Source organism: Podarcis pityusensis (genome assembly GCF_964106645.2).
Source record: "Podarcis pityusensis genome assembly, chromosome: Z".
NCBI classification, from domain to species: domain Eukaryota; kingdom Metazoa; phylum Chordata; class Lepidosauria; order Squamata; family Lacertidae; genus Podarcis; species Podarcis pityusensis.
In genome coordinates, this window is record NC_138044.1 from 9166968 (window position 1) to 9186084 (window position 19117).

Genomic DNA, 19117 nt, shown 5'->3' on the forward strand with positions numbered 1-19117 from the left:
AGGCTGATCGCCGAAAAATTGATGCTTTTGAATTATGGTGCTGGAGGAGACTCTTGAGAGTCCCATGGACTGCAAGAAGATCAAACCTCTCCATTCTTAAGGAAGTCAGCCCTAAGTGCTCACTGGAAGGACAGATCATGAAGCTGAGGCTCCAAGACTTTGGCCACCTCATGAGAAGAGAAGACTCCCTGGAAAAGATCCTGATGTTGCGAAAGATGGAGGGCACAAGGAGAAGGGGACGACAGAGGATGAGATGGTTGGGCAGTGTTCTCGAAGCTACCAACATGAGTTTGACTAAACTGCGGGAGGCAGTGGAAGACAGAAGTGCCTGGCGTGCTCTGGTCCATGGGGTCACGAAGAGTCGGACATGACTAAATGACTAAACAAGAAGAAGGATGTGGAAGGCCACGGTTCAAATTCCCATTTGATTACCTTGAGCCACTTCTTGTGGGGATTAAATGAGGAGGGGGAGAATCATGAACAAAGCTTGAGATCTTTCGGAGGGAAGAGGTGGTTTAATAAACAACAAATTGTGGTGATTGGTACCAGAACTCATTTGTTCTGCAAAACATGGAATGAAAGGGAAATTAAATCCTGCAACCGAAGAGTCTTTCTGTGGCTGTTTTAGGTGTAACAGGCTCCTGAGAAGAAGTTATTTGATTGAAGAACCCAGCTTGAGAGCACACAGAGAAACACCATTGCCACCATTCCCCTTTCTCACTACATTGTGAACTGTGGATCAATGATAGCAGAGACTTCTGATTTCTCAAGTCATGTTAAGCAGAGGGTTTGTTGTCGTGCAAGATTCCCAGGCTTGATTCACATTATGCATTTACGTGCCTTTGGACAGCTTCAAACAGTATGAAGAACAGAGCTGCCAGATTATTGACAGAGGCTGGCTGTCATGAGCTTATTCAATCTGCTTTGCTGTTTCCTACTTTGTTTCCAGGCATGACCTGGACTGGCCTGAAACATTTTTTCCCCCTTCCCGAAGTGAAGGGCAAGATGAGGGCCAGAGAATGTTTTTCATCCTGGAGGCTATGTTCCTTTCTGGACAACCATCAGGGTCATAGACAAAAGTAGGTGGTTTCTACAACATACTCAGACACCTCTCGTCTATCCTCCATCCAGGCAAGCAAGAGTCATTCTTAAACTCTGAGAATGGGCATATTCCAGCCATGGGGGAAAACACCCAATGAAGGTATGGAGTAGGATGAGTGAGGAAGGACATGTGACCTGGACCTGGGTCACCAGGTCCAGATACAGATGCCCAGAGGGCTGATGTTCCCCATCTCTTGGCATGATGGATCCCTCCACACCTGCACACATTCTCCAGATAGAATCCTATTGGACAGACAGGCAAGTCTGGCTTCAGGTAATGGGGTAGCATCCTCATCTGCATGTAAGGGCAGCAGATAAGGACGGAGGAGGAACCTGCCCTACTCAGATTCCAAAGCAGACTAACCTGAGTTTGCCTGCCTAGCAGATTTGGGGGCTGCTTTGTCTACCTGTCATTCATTTGACACCATAAAGGTAAAGCCACAGCAGTGAAGGGGGCTGTTTCTTTGCAGTGGGGATTACATTTTGCTATTTAGAGTTTTTGTGGTGCTGATGTTTTTATAAGACTTTGCTAAGTTTACAACTGCAGCTATTATCCCTTCCTCTAGCGTAGAATATTGGGTTGGTGATGGTTCAGAAACCATCAGAAACCCCAGAAAGTCAATACTGGCCTTGTGCCCACTGGGACTGGGAGGGTTGAAGCTGGGGAGGGCAGCAGTAGGTGGCACCAGACCTAATGACAGGAGAAGTCAACTAATTCTGGTTTTTCCCCATCTCCTCTTCACTGTTGAGTTCTTCCTGAGCAAATCTGAGTCAAAGGAGGAGGGAGCTGACGGGCAGTGTCACTCCCTAGATTGGCTGTAAGTAGGAAAGCAGGCAAGTGGGGGGCTGGCTGAGGGCAAACTCAGCTTGGTGGAGCAGTGCGCTAGTGCTCAAATGAACCAGTCGTCGCTGATCCAGAGACATAGAAAATATTCACTAGGAATAGGCTTTTGCTAAGGAAGTCTAAGTTCACAGCCCCAGAATGCCAAGCGAAGGGGTGCCAAAACTGGCCCCAGGGACATCAGGGCAACCACACAGTCATCGTCTGGCAAAGTGCAGAAAAGGCTTTCTCAAGTCCTGCTGATTAATTGGCTGTGGCATGTAAATTGCTCTCAAGTGTATTATTATAGCTCAGGAACTGTTCCAAAAATCCAAAAATCTTTAAAAACAAGACCCCGCAAGGAGACTCCAGCAGCCAAAATCTATACCAGCCCTGCTCGTCCCTATGCAAGCAGCTAACAGCAACCCTGGGGGAGCCATTTATTCCTAATCAGAGTTTGTACCTTGCAGCAGTATCATTACATTGCAGTCCCTGCATGCGTTCCCCCTTTCCTCCAGAGCTAAGCTTTTCCTCCAAAGCTGAGCTGGCATCTTGGCCATGAAGCAATTCTCCCAACTTATCATAAATGCTGGGGAAATCAGAAGTGTGTGCGGGGAGATGTGCAGCGATCATTAAGCCTCTGATTGGAGCCACTTTATTCATTTATTGCATTTATATCCCACCATTTTTCTCCAAAGAGGTTAACATAGCTTTCCCCCCTCCTCAGTAAACCTCTACAACAACCCTGTGTTAGGCTGAGAGGTAGTGTCTGGCAGAAGACCTCACCCAGATATCTTCATAGCTGAGTGGGGATTTGAACCATGTACACCACATTGAGATCATTGGAGTCAAAAAAAAGTGGGATGAAAATGCAATGAATGAATGAATGAATGAATGAATGTGCAGGGCTGGAAAACCTCTTCCCAGTGGTCCAAACGTGGCCTCCACCCCTCTGTCTCTCTCTTTCTCTTTCCTCTGAGATTTGCCCCTGTCCATCAGCTCTTCCCTCTTCTCTTCTCAAAGCACTGGTCTGGCTGCAGTGCATGCTTGAACTGTGGTAGTGGATGGAGGATAGCCCCACCTCTGGGGAAAAACAACTGCCTACAATTGGTGGTGGCTGGGTCTGGCAGGGAGACCAAGAGTAAGAGTCAAAGCTGAAGAACTGCAGAGCCTCCCAATGATTGATTGTAATTAAGAAAGCAGTCATGTGAGGATTGGCTGAGGGCAGACCAAGTGTGGTGTGCTACAGCCTTTGTCCCCAAATTGACCAACTCCCACTGGCTCTTAGGTAGAAACAGGTTCTGACTTTTAGCCTTATTGTTTGGTTGCAATTATATGAATGATTACAAAGGTTATTGTTTAGTCTTTTAATTTGGATGTATAAAGACAATGTAGGAAAGGAAACAAGGAACATAGCAGACTTATTTACCTCTCTAATAGTTAGCCTCTAATGGTTATTTCCTTTTGGCCACAGAGGCAAACTGCCATCATTGGAGCCGACTAAGAATGTTGTTAAATACTTAAATAAAAATGTAAGCAACATGGAACAGGAAGGCTTTATCCAGTATGTTCTATTCATAGCAGACCCACTGAAGTTAATAGACCTAAGTTAGTCAAATCAATGATTTCCAATGTCTACATCTTTGGGACTGGGAACTGCCACCCTGTTTATACTCTTGACTCTATCCTGCTTGCAAGAGTTGGCAAGGAGTACCGTTTATTTGTTTGTTTGTTTGTTTGTTTGTTTGTTTGTTTGTTTAACAAACATTTTCTTTAAGGAACTCAAGGTGGCATAGACAGTTTCCTCCCCTCTCCTCATTTCATCCTCACAGCAACCCTGTGAGGTCAGGTAGGTTGAAAGCAGGTGACAGGCCTAAGTTCACCCACTGAGCTTCATGACCAAGTGGGGATTTGAAATATACTTTCTGTGGGATGTGAAACACAGAGCAGTCAAATACAACATTCCTAGAGAGGGATGTTTGTCCAGCCAGTAGATAAACTTCCTGTTTCCTCCTGGGCTGGGACAAACTTCCTCTACATGTGACCAGAGGTGGGCATGACCTTACCTGTGCAGGTAACAAAATAGCACAGGGCAGGCAGCCATTTCTCTCTCTGACTCCATTCCTTGAAGAAGCAACATCTCCTTAGCCTGAGATGCTTTCTTGGCCTCCAGCCAAGAGAGGACAAAAGAACTATCTCCTTATGATTCCAAGTGTGTATACAGGCATTTTATAACCTAGATCTGCATTCTGGGATCCATCTGTGAACAGAATGTGTGAGTAAACTATTTTATACTTTTTATAAAAGACTGTGTCCTGTCTATTCTTTTTAGGAGGGAATAAATGGGAATTACCAGGAAACCTATTTTAGAGGCTTATGCAAGCCTGGCAACAAGTTATCCGCTGTGTAAGTTTAAAAGGGGAATGTTACTCTGCTAGATTATAGAACTTGCTAACACAAGTTGGGAAGGATATTATTAAACAATATGTCCTCTCCTGCCTCCCTGAACATTCCCACACTTTCTCAGGTCCTAGTCTGACACTCTAACCAGTACACTGAACTGTGGGACTCAGCATGTTTCCTGAGCCCCAAGAATGGACCCAGCCCTTGAGATGACCTTCGTCCTGCACAGACCAAGCACCTCATTGGGACAGAACCTGACTTACCTTGGCTGGTGATTCCTCAGCTCCTTCTCTCCTGCCTCTCCCTCCTTTTCCCCGTTCGGCTTGTCCACTGAATCATATGTGGACAGGGCCTTGTGCCGCATCTTGTGCCGTCTGTGGGGTTCTTCCCCTCCTTCGCCTTTCGAGCCAGGGTCACCTTCCCGGTTCCCAGGCCTGGACCCTCCTCTGTGACGTGAACGACGCTCCGTCTTCGCTCCATTGATGGTTCCATTGCCTTCTTTTGCTTGCCGCTCGGCTGAGTGCCGGTGACCCCGATGGCGTCTGTGCTCTCTCTCGGCTCCTTCCTCCACTGACCCACGGCGGTGATGGCGCCTTCCTCCTTCCTGGCCCCGGCTGCGCTCACTTTTCCCTTCCTTCCCACCCCTCTCGCCCTCTTTACTGCGGCTCCTGTGTGTTCGATGACGCTCCTCTTTATGGTTTGGGCCAGATTCTCCATTCTCATCCTTTGGCACATTGCTCTTCTCCTGTTCTCCCCCCTTGTCCTTATCTCGATGTCGGTGATGCTTCCGCTGCCCCTCAGTGCTCACAGCTGGTGGGGGCTTCACTTCCTCCGCGACCTCTTGCACATCAACGGGACTCAGCTTGTTGATGTTGTTGTTGCGGCTGTCACTCCTTGGCTCAACCACTAGGGGGCGGTCCAAGTGAGTTTTCATATCTGGGCGGATGTGAAGGTTGGTAGCATAACGAACTCGATCTTCTGGGTCCAGCTCGTTGTACAGGGCTTCGCAGCTCGTCCGGAAGTTGTGCATTCGGATCTGGCTGGTTCTCTGCTCCCACACGGATTTGGACTTGGAGGCATTCTGCTGCTTGCTATAGAAGAGAGAGAGAGGCAGAAAGAAAGGAGCAATTGCGGGAAGGGGAAGATGGAGAAGAAGGAAGGGAAGCAGGGGGGAAAGGTGGTTACCATCTTATCCATAGCACTACAACAGCAAGATCTGGGACTACAAGGTGAAGGAAAAATGAACGTGGGGGTAATGACAAGATGGCTGGTAGAATACATAAGAAAGGGTAGAATCTTCCAGAAAACTGTAGATGTCCTCTTTGCTCCTGATCTTGCATAAGTCACTCAGGCAACCTTTCTGGCTGAAGATGCAGTACAGACAGTGAAGCCACTGCCCTGTCAACCCTGGCCTGGCTTCCTACTAGTCTAGTGGTCCAACGCAACCTTACAAGGAACCGCTCGGGACTTTGTGGAATACATGGCCCCCATGGGGCTGTCCCTGCATAAATCTGGCCCTTTTCATAGCCATGGATTTACCCCTGGAGCCAGTGTGGTGTAGTGGTTAAGCGCGGTAGTCACGTAATCTGGGGAACCGGGTTCGCGTCGCCGCTCCTCCACATGCAGCTGCTGGGTGACCTTGGGCCAGTCACACTTCTCTGAAGTCTCTCAGCCCCACTCACCTCACAGGGTGTTTGTCGTGGGGGAGGAAGGGGAAGGAGAATGTTAGCCGCTTTGAGACTCCTGAAGGGGAGTGAAAGGCGGGATATCAAATCCAAACTCTTCTTCTCTGTTTACCTCTGTGGACATGCGTGATTCTATTTATCAAATGGAATAAAAGAAGTGCCATGGTCAGATTATTTTCTGAGGCTACTAGATTTCTATTGCAGGCTACACCTACAAGAAAGAAAAAGGGGAGGCTGCATAAGGAGCTACTGATGATCTGAGAGTTAAGAAGGGCATGTATAAGAAATGGAAGAAAGGGGAAATCACAAAGGAGTAGACAACAGTTGCAGGGAAAAAGTCAGACTGGCTAAAGCTCGGAATGAGCTCGGGCTTGCAAGAGAGTTTAAAAATAATAAAAAAGGTTTCTTTGGCTATGTCCAAAGTAAGAGGAAAAACAAGCAAGTGGTAGGTCCTTTGTGTGGAGAAGACAGAGAAATGCTACTGGTGACAGAGAGAAGGCGGAATTACTAAACACCTACTTTGCCTCTGTCTTCACCCAAAAGGAAAGTGATGCCTAGCCTGGAGATAACACAATAAATTATGTAAGGAGGGAGCTGCAGCCCAAGATAGGAAAAAAGGTAGTAAGGGAACACCCAGCTACTTTAAATGAATTCAAATCTCCAGAGCCTAATGAGCGGCATCCAAGGGTATTAAAGTAGCTTGTGGATGTAATTTCAGAGCCTTTGTCTATGAACTGTGAGAATTCTTGGAGAATAGGTGAGGTCCCTACAGACTGGAGGTGGGCAAATGTTGTCCCCATCTTCAAAAGGGGAAGAAAGGAAGATCCAGGTGAGCTTAACATTGATACAAGGGAAGGTCTTAGAACAGATAATTCAACAGTCGGTCTGTGAACATTTAGAAAAGGATGCTGTGCCAGACCAATCTCATTTCTTTTTTTTTGATGGAATTACAAACCTGATGGATCAGACAAATGGTGTGGGCATAGTATATCTTGATTTCAGTAAGGCTTTTGACAAAGTCCCCCATGATATTCTTGTGAGGGAGCTGGTAAAATGTGGGTTGAATGAGGTAACTGTTAGGTGGATTTGTAGCTAGTTGACTCACCGAACCCAAAGAGCACTGAACCCAAAGAGTACTCATTAATAGTTCCTCATCATCCTGGGGAAAAGTGACAAGTGGGGTGGTGCAGGGTTCTGTCCTGGGCCCATTGTTGTTTAACATCTTTATAAATGACTTGGATGAAGGAATTGAGGGAATGCTTATCAAATTTGCAGATGACACCAAAGTGGGAGCAGTAGCTAATGCCACAAAAGACAGAATCAGAATTCAAATGACCTTAACGGATTGGAGAACTGGGCACAAGCTAACAAAATGAATTTTAATATGGACAAATGCAGGGTTCTGCATTTAGGCAGGAAGAACCAGATGCAGAAATATAGGATGGGGGACACCTGGCTTACTAGCAGTATATGTGAAAAGGATCCAGGGGTCTTGGTGGACCACAAGTTTAACATGAGTCAACAGTGTGATGCAGCAGCAAAATAAGCTAATGCTATTCTAGGCTGCATCAACAGAAGTATATTGTCCAGATCAAGGGAAGTAATAGTAGCACTCTATTCTGCCTTGGTCAAACCACACCTGGAACACTGTGTCCAGTTCTGGGAACCACAATTTAAGAAGGATGTTGACAAGCTGGAATGTTTGCAGAGAAGGGCAACCAAGATGATCAAGGGTCTAGAAACTAAGTCTTATGAGGAATGCTTGAAACAGCTGGGTGTGTTTAGCCTGGGAAAGAGGAGTTTTCACATGGAAGATGGAGCAAGCTTGTTTTCTCCTGCTCTGGAGGGTAGGACTCGAACCAATGGCTTCAATTTGCAAGAAAGGCGATTCCAACTAAACATTCAGAAAAAACTTTCTGACAGTAAGAGCTGTTCAGCAGTGGAACAGACCCCCACAAGAGGTGGTATACACTCCTTCCTTGGAGGTTTTTTATCAGAGGTTTTTTATCAGATGGCCATCTGTCATGGATGCCTTAGCTGAGATTCCTGCATTGCAGGAGTTGGACTAGATGACCCTTGGGTTCCTTTCAGCTCTAAGATTCTATGATTCTATAAATGGTGCATGCTCGCCACTTAATGGATCCAAATGACTTCCAGAGAATGGTAGTGGATGTATTATCCCTTTTGATGGCCTCTCAGCTGATATCCTGGTGGCCTGCTGGAGTGAGGAGTTAACCAGGCTATTGACAATCTGACTATGAGATTGCAAGAGTGCTAGTGATGAAAAGCACACTCTGAATTGGACTGAACATGACTTAGAGCTCAACACTGAGCCCACCAAGTGGAGATAGTGAAGGTGAAGAAGATCTTCTTCGCTGCTTCTATTGCATCCATGGAAAACAATTCCAGGAGACTCTTTCAGGTGGTTTGTAGTCTAACAGAACCACCTTTGCCATTCTGGTCTGGTAGGCACTCCAAGATCTCCTGATTTTGCAGATAAAATTGCTCTAATTCGTAAAACGATAAACTCCATCATGGTAACAGGACTGGGTTGTGAGACTGCCAGCAGTATGTCTAGTCAAGTTGTATGGGATCAATTTCAACTTGTTACCTCCAAGGATGTGGACAGGCTGTTTGGACAAGTGAAACCACCTGTCTCATTGACTGTTGTCCATCCTGGCTTATAAAAGCAAGCCAGGAAGGGCTGGACAATGTGCTGGGAGGGGGGATGCTTCCCTCTTTGAGAGTGTCTTACCAGTCCCCCTTAAAGAAGTAGTTATAAAATTGCTTTGCAAAAAACCATATTTGGACCTGGCCATCTTGGCCAATTATTGCTCAGTCTGATTAAGCAGGTGATTGCTGAACAACTCCAGTCATGTCTGGAGGATGCAGACCATTTGGACCCCTTCCAAATCAGGGTTCAGGTCCCACCATGGGACTCAAACCACCTTGGTCACACTGGTCAATGACCTTTGGTGGGCTAGGAACAGAGGTGAAAGCTGTTTCCTGGTTCTGATGGATCTCTTAGTGGCTTTTGATACCACTGACCACAGTATCCTTCTGGACCATCTAAGAGGGTTGAAAGTTGGGGGCACAGTTATGCTCCTTTTCCCTGGGCCATGTCCAGAAAGTGGTGTTAGGTGATGAGTGTCTGGACCCCTGGGCACTCACTTGTGGACTGACTCAGGACTCCGTCGTCTCCCCCATGCTTTTTAACATGTATATGGAACTGCTGGGAGAGATCACCAGGGGGTTTGGGCTGAGTATCCACCAACATGCAGATGATACCCAGCTCTACCTCTCATTTAAATTGGAACTAGCGAAGGTAGTGAACATCCTGTGTGAGTTTCTGGAGGTGGTTGGAGGATAGATGGTGATCAATAGATTGATGTTGAATCCAGACAAGCCAGAAGTATTGTTTCTTGGGGACAGGGCATGGGCAGGTGTGGGGGGCTCCCTGGTCCTGAATGGGGTAACTGTGCTCCTGAAAAACCAGTTGTGCAACCTTGGGGTCATTTGGACTCACAGCTGTCCATGGAGGCACAGGCCAACTCTGTGTCCAGGGCAGCTGTCTACCAACTCCATTTGGTACGCCAGCAGAGACCCTACGTGCCTGTCCACTGTCTCACCAGAGAGGTATATACTCTGGTTATCTCCTGCTTAGACTACTGCAAAGTACTCTATGTGGGGCTACCTTTGAAGGTGACTCAGAAACTACAATTAACCCAGAATACAGTTGATAGACTGGTGACTTGGAGCAGCCGCTGGGACCATATAATACTGAGCACAATTCAAATGTTGCTGTTGACATTTAAAGCCCTAAACAGTTTTGACCCTGTACACCTGAAGGAGTGCCTCTGCCCACTTTGTTCAGCCTAGACACTAAGATCCAACTCCAAGGGCCTTCTGGTAATTCCCTCATTGCAGGAAAAAATGTTACAGGGAACATAACAGAGGGCCTTCTTGGTAGTCATGCCGGCCCTGTGGAATGCTCTCCCCTAAGATGTAAGACAAATAAACAACTATCTGACTTTTAGGAGACATCTAAAGGCAGCCCTCCATAGGGAAGCTTTTAAAGTGTGGTGCTCTGTTGTTTTTGTATATTCTGCTGGAAGCCACTCAGAGTGACTGGAGCAACCTAGTCAGATAGGCAGGGTACAATAATAAATTGCTGCTACTACCACCACCACCACATGTTTTACTAGTAGTAGCAGTAGTAGGGATGCGGGTGGCGCTGTGGGTTAAACCACAGAGCCTAGGGCTTGCTGATCAGAAGGTTGGCGGTTCGAATCCCTGCGACAGGGTGAGCTCCCATTGCTCGGTTCCATCTCCTGCCAAGCTAGCAGTTTGAAAGCACAAAGTGCAAGTAGATAAATAGATACCGCTCTGGCGGGAAGGTAAACGATGTTTCCGTGTGCTGCTCTGGTTTGCCAGAAGCGGCTTAGTCATGCTGGCCACATGATCCAGAAGCTGTATGCCAGCTCCCTCAGCCAATAAAGCGAGATGAGCGCTGCAACCCCAGAGTCGGCCACAACTGGACCTAATGGTCAGGGGTCCCTTTACCTTTACCTTTACTACTACTACTAGTAGTATTACTACCAGTAGTACTACCGGTATTCCCCCCCCCCCGAAAAATAGGTGCTGGTATGCACCACGCTGCCACCACCACATGTCCACCCACCCCGCGCTAACTTGCTCCCCCCTCCTATCTTTGCTGCTGCCTTTGCCACTGCTTCCCATGACTGCAGGCACAGCCTCCCGGAAGTGCTTTGGCACAACCTAAGTGCCTTCCAGGAGGTGCCTCCTAGTGGTGCTTTAGCAGGCTGTGCCTGCAGCCACAGGAAGTAGTGGCAGCAGCAGAAGTGGAAAAGGTGCAAGCGGGTGAGTGGGCAAGCAGCATTGGCAAGATAGTGGCCAGGGGTGGGTTGGGGGAGGTGGCAGTACGGTGTACTGCTGAGTACCATCTCAAAAAAAGCACTGACTACTACTACTAGAATAAATTAGCTGCCTATTGTTGGCTTTAGCTTCACATACTATTGGCCTCCCTGCCTTCCACCCTTCCAGCCCCAATGGGCACCGGCTGAAGATGGGAGTAAAAATACTTGAAAGGAAGGAAGGCTGGAAGTCTACAGGTTTAAAGGTAAAAGCAACCTTCTTTCTGTAACTCTCCAAGAATGAGAAGACATTATGACTGACAGATTATTTATTTCTCAATTGTTGATTGAGTTGGGCAGGTACCAATAAGTCTGGGGCTGAGCTGGAAGTTCACACATGGAAATTGTTGGACCACTGCTTTTCCCCTGCGGTGATAGTGGTGGTGCATCCCCTCTGGAAGAGGCCCTCCTTGGATCCAGAAGCCAGATGGGTGTGGTATAAATTATTATTATTATTATTATTATTATTATTATTATTAATTTTTTTATTTATACCCCGCCCTTCCCGGTTCAGAAAACTGGGCTCAGGGCAGCTAACAACAAACTTAAAACACTTAATTGATGCAACAAAAACAGCATAAAATACAGTATAAAATGGGAATAACAATAAATTCAGAATTCAAAAATCAATTTAGGGGAAAAATCCATCCAATAAACATTAGATGGTCACCAGGACTAGCTGGCTAAATTAGTCCTATTTGGTCCAGCGAGGAGACCAGGGGAGAATTAGCTGTGTGATCCCAGAGCGGATAATCTTCATAAAAAGGAGAGGGAAGGAAGGGGAATAAAAGCTCAGGCTAAATTCAAATTAAACGCCAGGCAGAATATCTCTGTCTTACAGGCCCTGCAGAAGGAAGTTAAATCCTGCAGGGCCCTGGTCTCATGGAACACAGCATTCCACCAGGTCGGAGCCATCACTGAAAAGGCCCTGGCCCAGTTGCCCAGTCTTTAATATGCTCCTCCTGGGCAAAGTGAATGAGAGGGCCAGCTTATTTCAGGTCTAAGCCCAGAGCTAGCACATTACCTAGATCCATTACGGTCTGGTTCCAATGACCACTTTTTAGCACTGAAACAGCCACTGATTACTTTTATTGGGATAGTGATAGGAGGAATATGGCTCTTATTGGTTCTACTCCAGAAGCTTTCAATACCACTGACCAGGATTTCCTTCTGAAACAACTCAGGAGATTAAGAGTTCTGGAGCACTGATTATGGATGTTTTTGCTTCTACCTGCAGCATCATTACGAAAGAGTAGTACCAGAAAGTAGGGGATTGTTGCTTGGCCCCCAAAATTCTGAATTTTAGGTTCCCCAGAACCTCCACAAAATGATGCTACATCAGGATACGTTAGTGAAATTCAGATGATTCCAAACTTTCCAGTATGTGAAGGGACTTTATATGTGTGCAGCTTCCCCTGCCTTTGCCTGCAGGAATTCCATTTACATACATGTCCCCTGCAAACGACTTCACAATGTCCCCTCTCCTGTTTCCCATTTGGGGTTTGCCCTATTAATGATTCAGTTTATCCCAAATTCCGGAAGGATGTCACTGCTGAAAACTAAAGCATGCATTCTAAAAACAACAATTAAGAGAGTCATAAAAGATTGATAAAAGCAACTCCAACAAACTACAACAACAAAAAGAAAAGGGGAAGGAGCCCTAGAAGGCACAGAGAGACCATATAAAAATAACACCGGCTACACCAGCTGATTAAAACCTCTTAATCCAGCCAATTCAGATTGCACTTCAACAATATATTTAAAAGGCTCAAAACAGCCATGTTTATTTTTCCCCACACAGGGGCATTACATTTGGACACATGGCAACCCTTAAAGAGGGGGTTAACCATGCCAAATTGCAGACAGGTAGCTTTAGGGTTTTTGTGCTAACTGCCTTTAAAGTTTGCATATATATGGACTCTAACATCATACCTACCGAGCTGGAAATAATACTGCACAGAAAAAAGCCTTGTCTTAACCAACAGCACCTGTTTCAAGTTGGTTTTCATTCCTATTAAAGAACACACAGCAGCTACTTAAAAGGCAATTAACACAGAGTGGGTAAACTGGCCTCCCTGGCACCTGGGCTTTGGAACTCTACAAATGGAACTCAACTCCCCCTAAGAATGCAGTAGGAAATTTACAGGAGGCGTAATCACTCAGATATTAAGAGGCCCGCTGAATGTTCTTTGCAACCTCTTCAAGGACTGTGAGGCAAGAGACTCCATGATTTTATCTCTCTCCCCCCCCCCATTATAGGACAGTATTCCAGCCACACCAGCAGCACTGAGGGAGGACCTGCCCACTTGAATCCTCTAGCTTCTCCCACCCCTATCTGATTCACACTTTTGAGTTTGCTGCTTGAAGAGCCAGTTCCCAGAATTCCTCTTCACAGCTCTTTGGGGGGAATAGCTGTCACCTAATGGTGCGCGTGGCGCTGTGGGTTAAACCACAGAGCCTAGGGCTTGCCGATCAGAAGGTCGGGGTTCGAATCCCCACGACGAGGTGAGCTCCCGTTGCACAGTCCCAGCTCCTGCCAACCTAGCAGTTTGAAAGCACATCAAAGTGCAAGTAGATAAATAGGTACCACTACAGTGGGAAGGTAAACAGCATTTCCGTGCACTGCTCTGGTTCACCAGAAGTGGCTTAGTCATGCTGGCCACATGACCCGGAAGCTGTATGCTGGCTCCCTTGGCCATTAAAGCAAGAAAAGCAACCCCAGAGTCGGCTACGACTGGACCTAATGGTCAGGGGACCCTTTACCTTTACCTTTAATGACCCTCAATGTAGCAGTGTAGCTAGCCGCTCGGGTGCTTGGTGCGGGGGCATGTCCTGCATCTGGGGGCAGGGTGAGCTGCCCATGGGGACGTGGTGAGCTTCTCCAACACTTGGAGCCTCTCAGCTGCCTCCCCCTCAGCTGTAGGGTGGCTGAGGGAGAGGCAGTAGGCAGACACAAGTCCCACGCTGCCATTTCAGGCAGCATGGAACCTGCAAGGCGCCTAAGCCACCACCTCACTCCTAAAAAGTTTCATGAGCCCGATATAATTATTTTTTAAAACTCATTTTGTCACACACCCCCTCAGTGATGATACCAGGGGTGGACTGCACCCCCCTTCCTCCGCCACTGCCTCAACACCCTTAACAAACTACAGCTCCCAGGATCCTTTGGGGGAAGCTGTGACTGTTTAAAGTGACATCAAAGTACTTTAAATGCAGGGATTGTTCAACAATATGACAGTGTGATAAGCAGCTTCTATCTTTTGCTCTGCTGTTGTGGTTTTTAAATTTTTAACATCTGCTCCTGACCCGTTTTCACTGCTTTAGCTGTTTTATCTTCTATTCCCCCCCCTCCCATTTTCTCAAGGCTGAACTTCAGTACTTTCTTTTGTCTGTCCTGAATGTTTGAACATTCACCTTCATTGGACATTCGCAAGTTCTAGTACTATGAAAGAGGGAGAAAAACATCTCCTTAAGAACACAAGCAAAGCTCATCTAGTTGAGCATCCTGTTCTTACAGTGGACAACCAGATGCCTCTGGGAAGCCCAAAGCAGTACCTTTGATATTGAGGGTTGATAACCTAATCCTCTATGAAATGCAATTCCTTATCCATTTTCTCCTCAATGTGCTTAATTTTATCCACCTGCATCATGTTCCCTCTTACTTGCCTTCTTTTCCTAAAGTAAAAAGACCCCAGATGTTCCAATGTTTCCTCGTAAAGAAGTTGCTTCAACCCCTTAGCATGAGAACATTGGAAGGGGCCTACTGGTTCAGATCAATGGCTGATGTAGTCCTATTTTCGCAATGGCCATCCAGATGCCTGTGGCAAACCTACAGGCAGAATTCCAAGCACTCTCCCCTCCTGTGGTTTTCAACAACTTGTATTTAGAAGCATCGCTGCTTCTGACCATGGAGGCAGAATGTAGCCATCATGGCTAGAACCCCATGGATCTTCCCCAAAGGCCCCTTCCAGAAACCTGGAGCCACCATTGGTCATCACTTGTTGAATGGCTTCCCTACAACTCAGCTCTGATCCCATCACCTGGTGGAAAAACCAAAGTAAGAAGTGCATTAGACAGAGGAAGTGGGGAGGCGAGGGAGCAAGACAAATAATTTGGAATCAAGACAGGCCACAACACAAGGGTCAAATGGGAAGAGGAAGACTAATGGAAGTGCACATCATATGCATGCAACCACACGAAGAGACGAAACAGAGAGAACAACACCACATGACGGAATTGCTCCAAAGCAACTCACAAGCATGGTGAGGTGATGCTGTCCACCTTTTCCTCCAGCAGATTTTCCACAATGAAGTGAATGACTTAAGCAAAGGGAAGGGGAGGGGGAGAAGTCTACTTGTATGTATATATTCATCATTCATCAAATCCATTTATGGAACATTGTATACAGAGAGCAACTCACGGTGAATTAACGCTGGAGACCGACGAGCTGCGTGATACAGTACCTCGTGTTTGCTTTACAAAACTGCACATGCAAGAAACAGAAGAACAAAAAGGTGAGAGGGGGGGAAGGGAACAATTCCCAAGAGAATTTAGGAACATTAAAACAGCTGTATCAAGAAGGAGGCTTGGATAGGCTCCCCAGGTCCCCCATCAGGTTGCAAGCTGGAACGTGCATCTTAAGAAACAAAACAAAACAGAGCCCAGGCAAGCTCTGGGGGAAAGTGAGATTCACAGAGACACCATCTCTGTGTTGAAAGAGGAGAGGGGAGGAGAAAGAAACTAAACCAATGCAAAAAACATCAAATCAAAATAACAATGGAAGCCATACAAAGGTGGACCCAGAAGCCAACCAAGAGATATTTTAAAAATAGTGTAGATTGCACTTGTGGACATTTAAGGCTATTTCCAATAAACCACATCACCATCACAGATCTTTGTGGGTGCAACTGAAGTATATACTCTAGGAATTGTCAAGCAGGGAGTGCCCACATAGTTCCCTCCATATGTTGATGGGCTACAATTCCCAACAGCCCTAGCTAGCATGGGCAATGAGGTTCTGGTTTGTGGTTTGATAACATCTGGAGGGTGCCATGTTAGCAACCCCTGTCCTAGGCCACAGTTACTGTATGGGTGAAAATCAAGAGACACACTTTAGAAGGTGGGCTAAAAGTAGGAGCCCAAAGGACCTCCCCAGGCTGTACTGAAAGGGGCAGGCACTTTGACACCCTCCAGATGTTGTTGCACTTAAAGGGCCATCAACCTTGACCATTAGCCCTGTTGGCTGGTGCTGATGGGAGTTGGGATTTCAGGAATAAATAATTTTATTTTTATTTTTTGCTTACAGCTGGTGGTTTGGACTTTTGTGTTGTTGGTGGTGCTGCTGCTGCTGTTGTAAATAAAAAAAAGTGATTAAAAAATATATATCCAAAGGAGGAGTTATTTTGATGCCTAATGGATAGACTGTACACTGGCACAGGTACCTCCCATGCCTCTGAGGTCTAGTCAGACTTTAACAGAGATCAAGCCTTTACCAGAGATCAAGATTTGTCTTTGGAACTCTTTGCCAATAGAAGCTTGCCTGGTCATCCCTGCTTTCTTTCAGATGTGTTCTGATACAGATCAAATACAGATGTCTGAACTGTATTGTCCAGAAGGCCTTTGGAACATGATTTCCCACCCTTCGAAACCAGTTTTGATTAACTTTTAAAAACCTGCTTTTGTAGCTACATTTGGTTTTCTTGTTACACCTTCTATGAAAGTGTGGTTAATAAATATTTAAGTTAATTATTGTTATTTTTTAAAATAATAATAATAAGGGATTAAATGGCTGGAGAAGTTCTCTTGCTCATTTCATCCGTTACATTTGCTTATGGCTACCAGCTTAGATGCTTTTAAAATAAGATCAGGCAAATTAATGGAGGATGAGGTTGTCGGTGGATGCTGGTCACTATGTCTGTATGCTACTTTTACATCACTAAAATATGGCTATGAATGGCTGAATAACAGGTGCTGAGGATCACAAGTGAGGAAAGCGTTGTTGAACATAGACCCTGCTTGTGGGCTATCCATACCCATCTAGCTAGCTGCTGTGAGCACAGGATGCTGGAACTAGCTGGACCAGCAGCTTGATCCAGCAGGGCTTTTGCTAGGTACCTTCAGGATCAGAATGCCAGTTGCTTAGGGGGGAAAGCAGGACTATTGCCATAATGTCCTGCTTCTGAGTTTCCAAAAGCATTTGGTTAGAGACTGAGAAATAGGATACTGGACTACACAGGCTTTTGGTCAGATCCAGCAGGGCTTGTCTTAGGTTCGTCTGATCTCAGATCATTTGCCAGTCCTGGCTCACTTACAAGTTTCTCCTTCACATCTTTGTCCTATTAAGAACCCTGTGGGGTGGGTTAGATTGAGTGGCGGTGACTGGTCCAAGGTCAACTAGCAAACTTCATGGATGAGTAGGGCTCTGCTCATGGGTCTACCTGAGTCCTAGGACCCACCTGCACAATACATTTAAAGCAGTATCACGCCACTTTAAATAGCCATGACTTCCCCCAAAGAATCCTGGGAATTATAGTGTTTTATGGGTGCTGCAAGTTGTTAGGGGACCCCAATCCCTTCATGGAGCTACCGTTTCCAGAATTCCCTGAGAAGAGGGATTGATTCTTAAACCACTTTGAGTAGAATTAATTGGTTACAATCCTATGAATTAAATATACATATATTATATACACAAAACTATACTTTTTTTCCCCAAAACAAAACAAAACGAAACAGTATCATAGCCGAGTGGCCCTTTCACCATATGCAGTGATAGTGACAAACTGGATATATAAATAAATTACAATGCAACAACATGTGTGAATGCAATTTCAACATGTGCAATGTACAACTGCAGATATAGAATACACAACAACAGCTGTTGATCTGTATTCTTTCTCTGCAATTGTACTGCCACTGAAGAAGGCCAAGTAGTCGAAACATTTGGCTATACACAGTGACCTTGGAAAAATATCCATTTCATGCATTGGGCATGTTATTTCATTTTAAATGATGAGGCAACAAGGAGGCTGGAACAGTGCAAACACACCAGCAGGACTGCCAGAACCACCAGTATGTTTGCACTGCAACACCTTCTCTACCACTTATCTCTCTCCTTCCCAGTTAGCAACCATACCCCACCTGCTAGGAGGCTCTGCGCCCTTCCCAATTACTGGCAAACTTCAGCTCCATTTGTGTATTATATCTGAGTCAGGTGCTGCTGTGCAAGTCCTGGATGCAGAGATGGCCTGGATAAGGGCCAGTCAGAAGAAGCTACCTGATTGTATCTACTTTTACAAATCTACCTGGGTGCTAGCTAAACACCTCAGGTGAACACCTTCTCTCAGTCCCATCAACACCCAAAGCATGGCTGGTGGTGCATGAGAGAGAGTCTTTTTTGTGGCTTGGAGGAAAAGTGGGATATATATATACGCGGGTGGCGCTGTGGGTTAAACCACAGAGCCTAGGACTTGCTGATCAGAAGGTCGGGGTTCGAATCCCCGCAACGGGGTGAGCTCCCGTTGCTCAGTCCCTGCTCCTGCCAACCTAGCAGTTTGAAAGCATGTCAAAGTGCAAGTAGATAAATAGGTACCACTCTGGCAGGAAGGTAAACGGTGTTTCCGTGCGCTGCTCTGGTTTGCCAGAAGCGGCTTAGTCATGCTGGCCACATGACCCGGAAGCTGTACGCCGGCTCCCTCGGCCAATAAAGCGAGATGAGCACCGCAACCCCAGAGTTGGTCATGACTGGGCCTAATGGTCAGGGGTCCCTTTACTTTTACTTATACATTAAATAGACAGACAGACTGACAGACAGTTAGATAGATAGATGATAGATAGATAGATAGATAGATAGATAGATAGATAGATAGATAGATAGAGATAGATGATAGATAAGCAAGCTGAATCCTAACAAGATGGAAATCCTGCAAGTGGGTGGTTGTTGGGCCTGAGAATTTAGATGTTTGCTTACTCTGGACAGGGTCACCCTCCCCCTCAAAGGAGCAGCTGCATAGCCTGTGGGTGATCCTGGAGTCATCTCTGTCCCTGAAGACACAGATGGCAGTAGTGACTAGGGGGCGCCATTTTCCAGCCTTAGCTGGTATGCTAAATATGGATAATTCCTGGACTGGGACAGCCTTGCTGCTGTGATTCATGCATCGGTAACCTCAAGGCTGGAC

The 19117-nt window shown here is 46.2% G+C and overlaps 1 protein-coding gene across 13 annotated transcripts in view; it reads right to left on the reverse strand.

The window, feature by feature from the left end:
- CACNA1B (calcium voltage-gated channel subunit alpha1 B) overlaps positions 1–19117 on the reverse strand; it is a 333802-nt gene that overhangs the window by 86501 nt on the left and 228184 nt on the right. For 10 of the 13 annotated variants that reach the window (XM_080990744.1, XM_080990755.1, XM_080990754.1 and 7 more), the window contains 2 exons: positions 15364–15426; positions 4588–5415 (listed from right to left, as the gene is read on the reverse strand). In XM_080990744.1, coding sequence (XP_080846870.1) covers positions 4588–5415; positions 15364–15426 — 891 coding nt within the window. The remainder of the gene's footprint in view (positions 1–4587; positions 5416–15363; positions 15427–19117) is intronic. The other 3 variants (XM_080990747.1, XM_080990753.1, XM_080990752.1) reach the window with 1 other exon arrangement.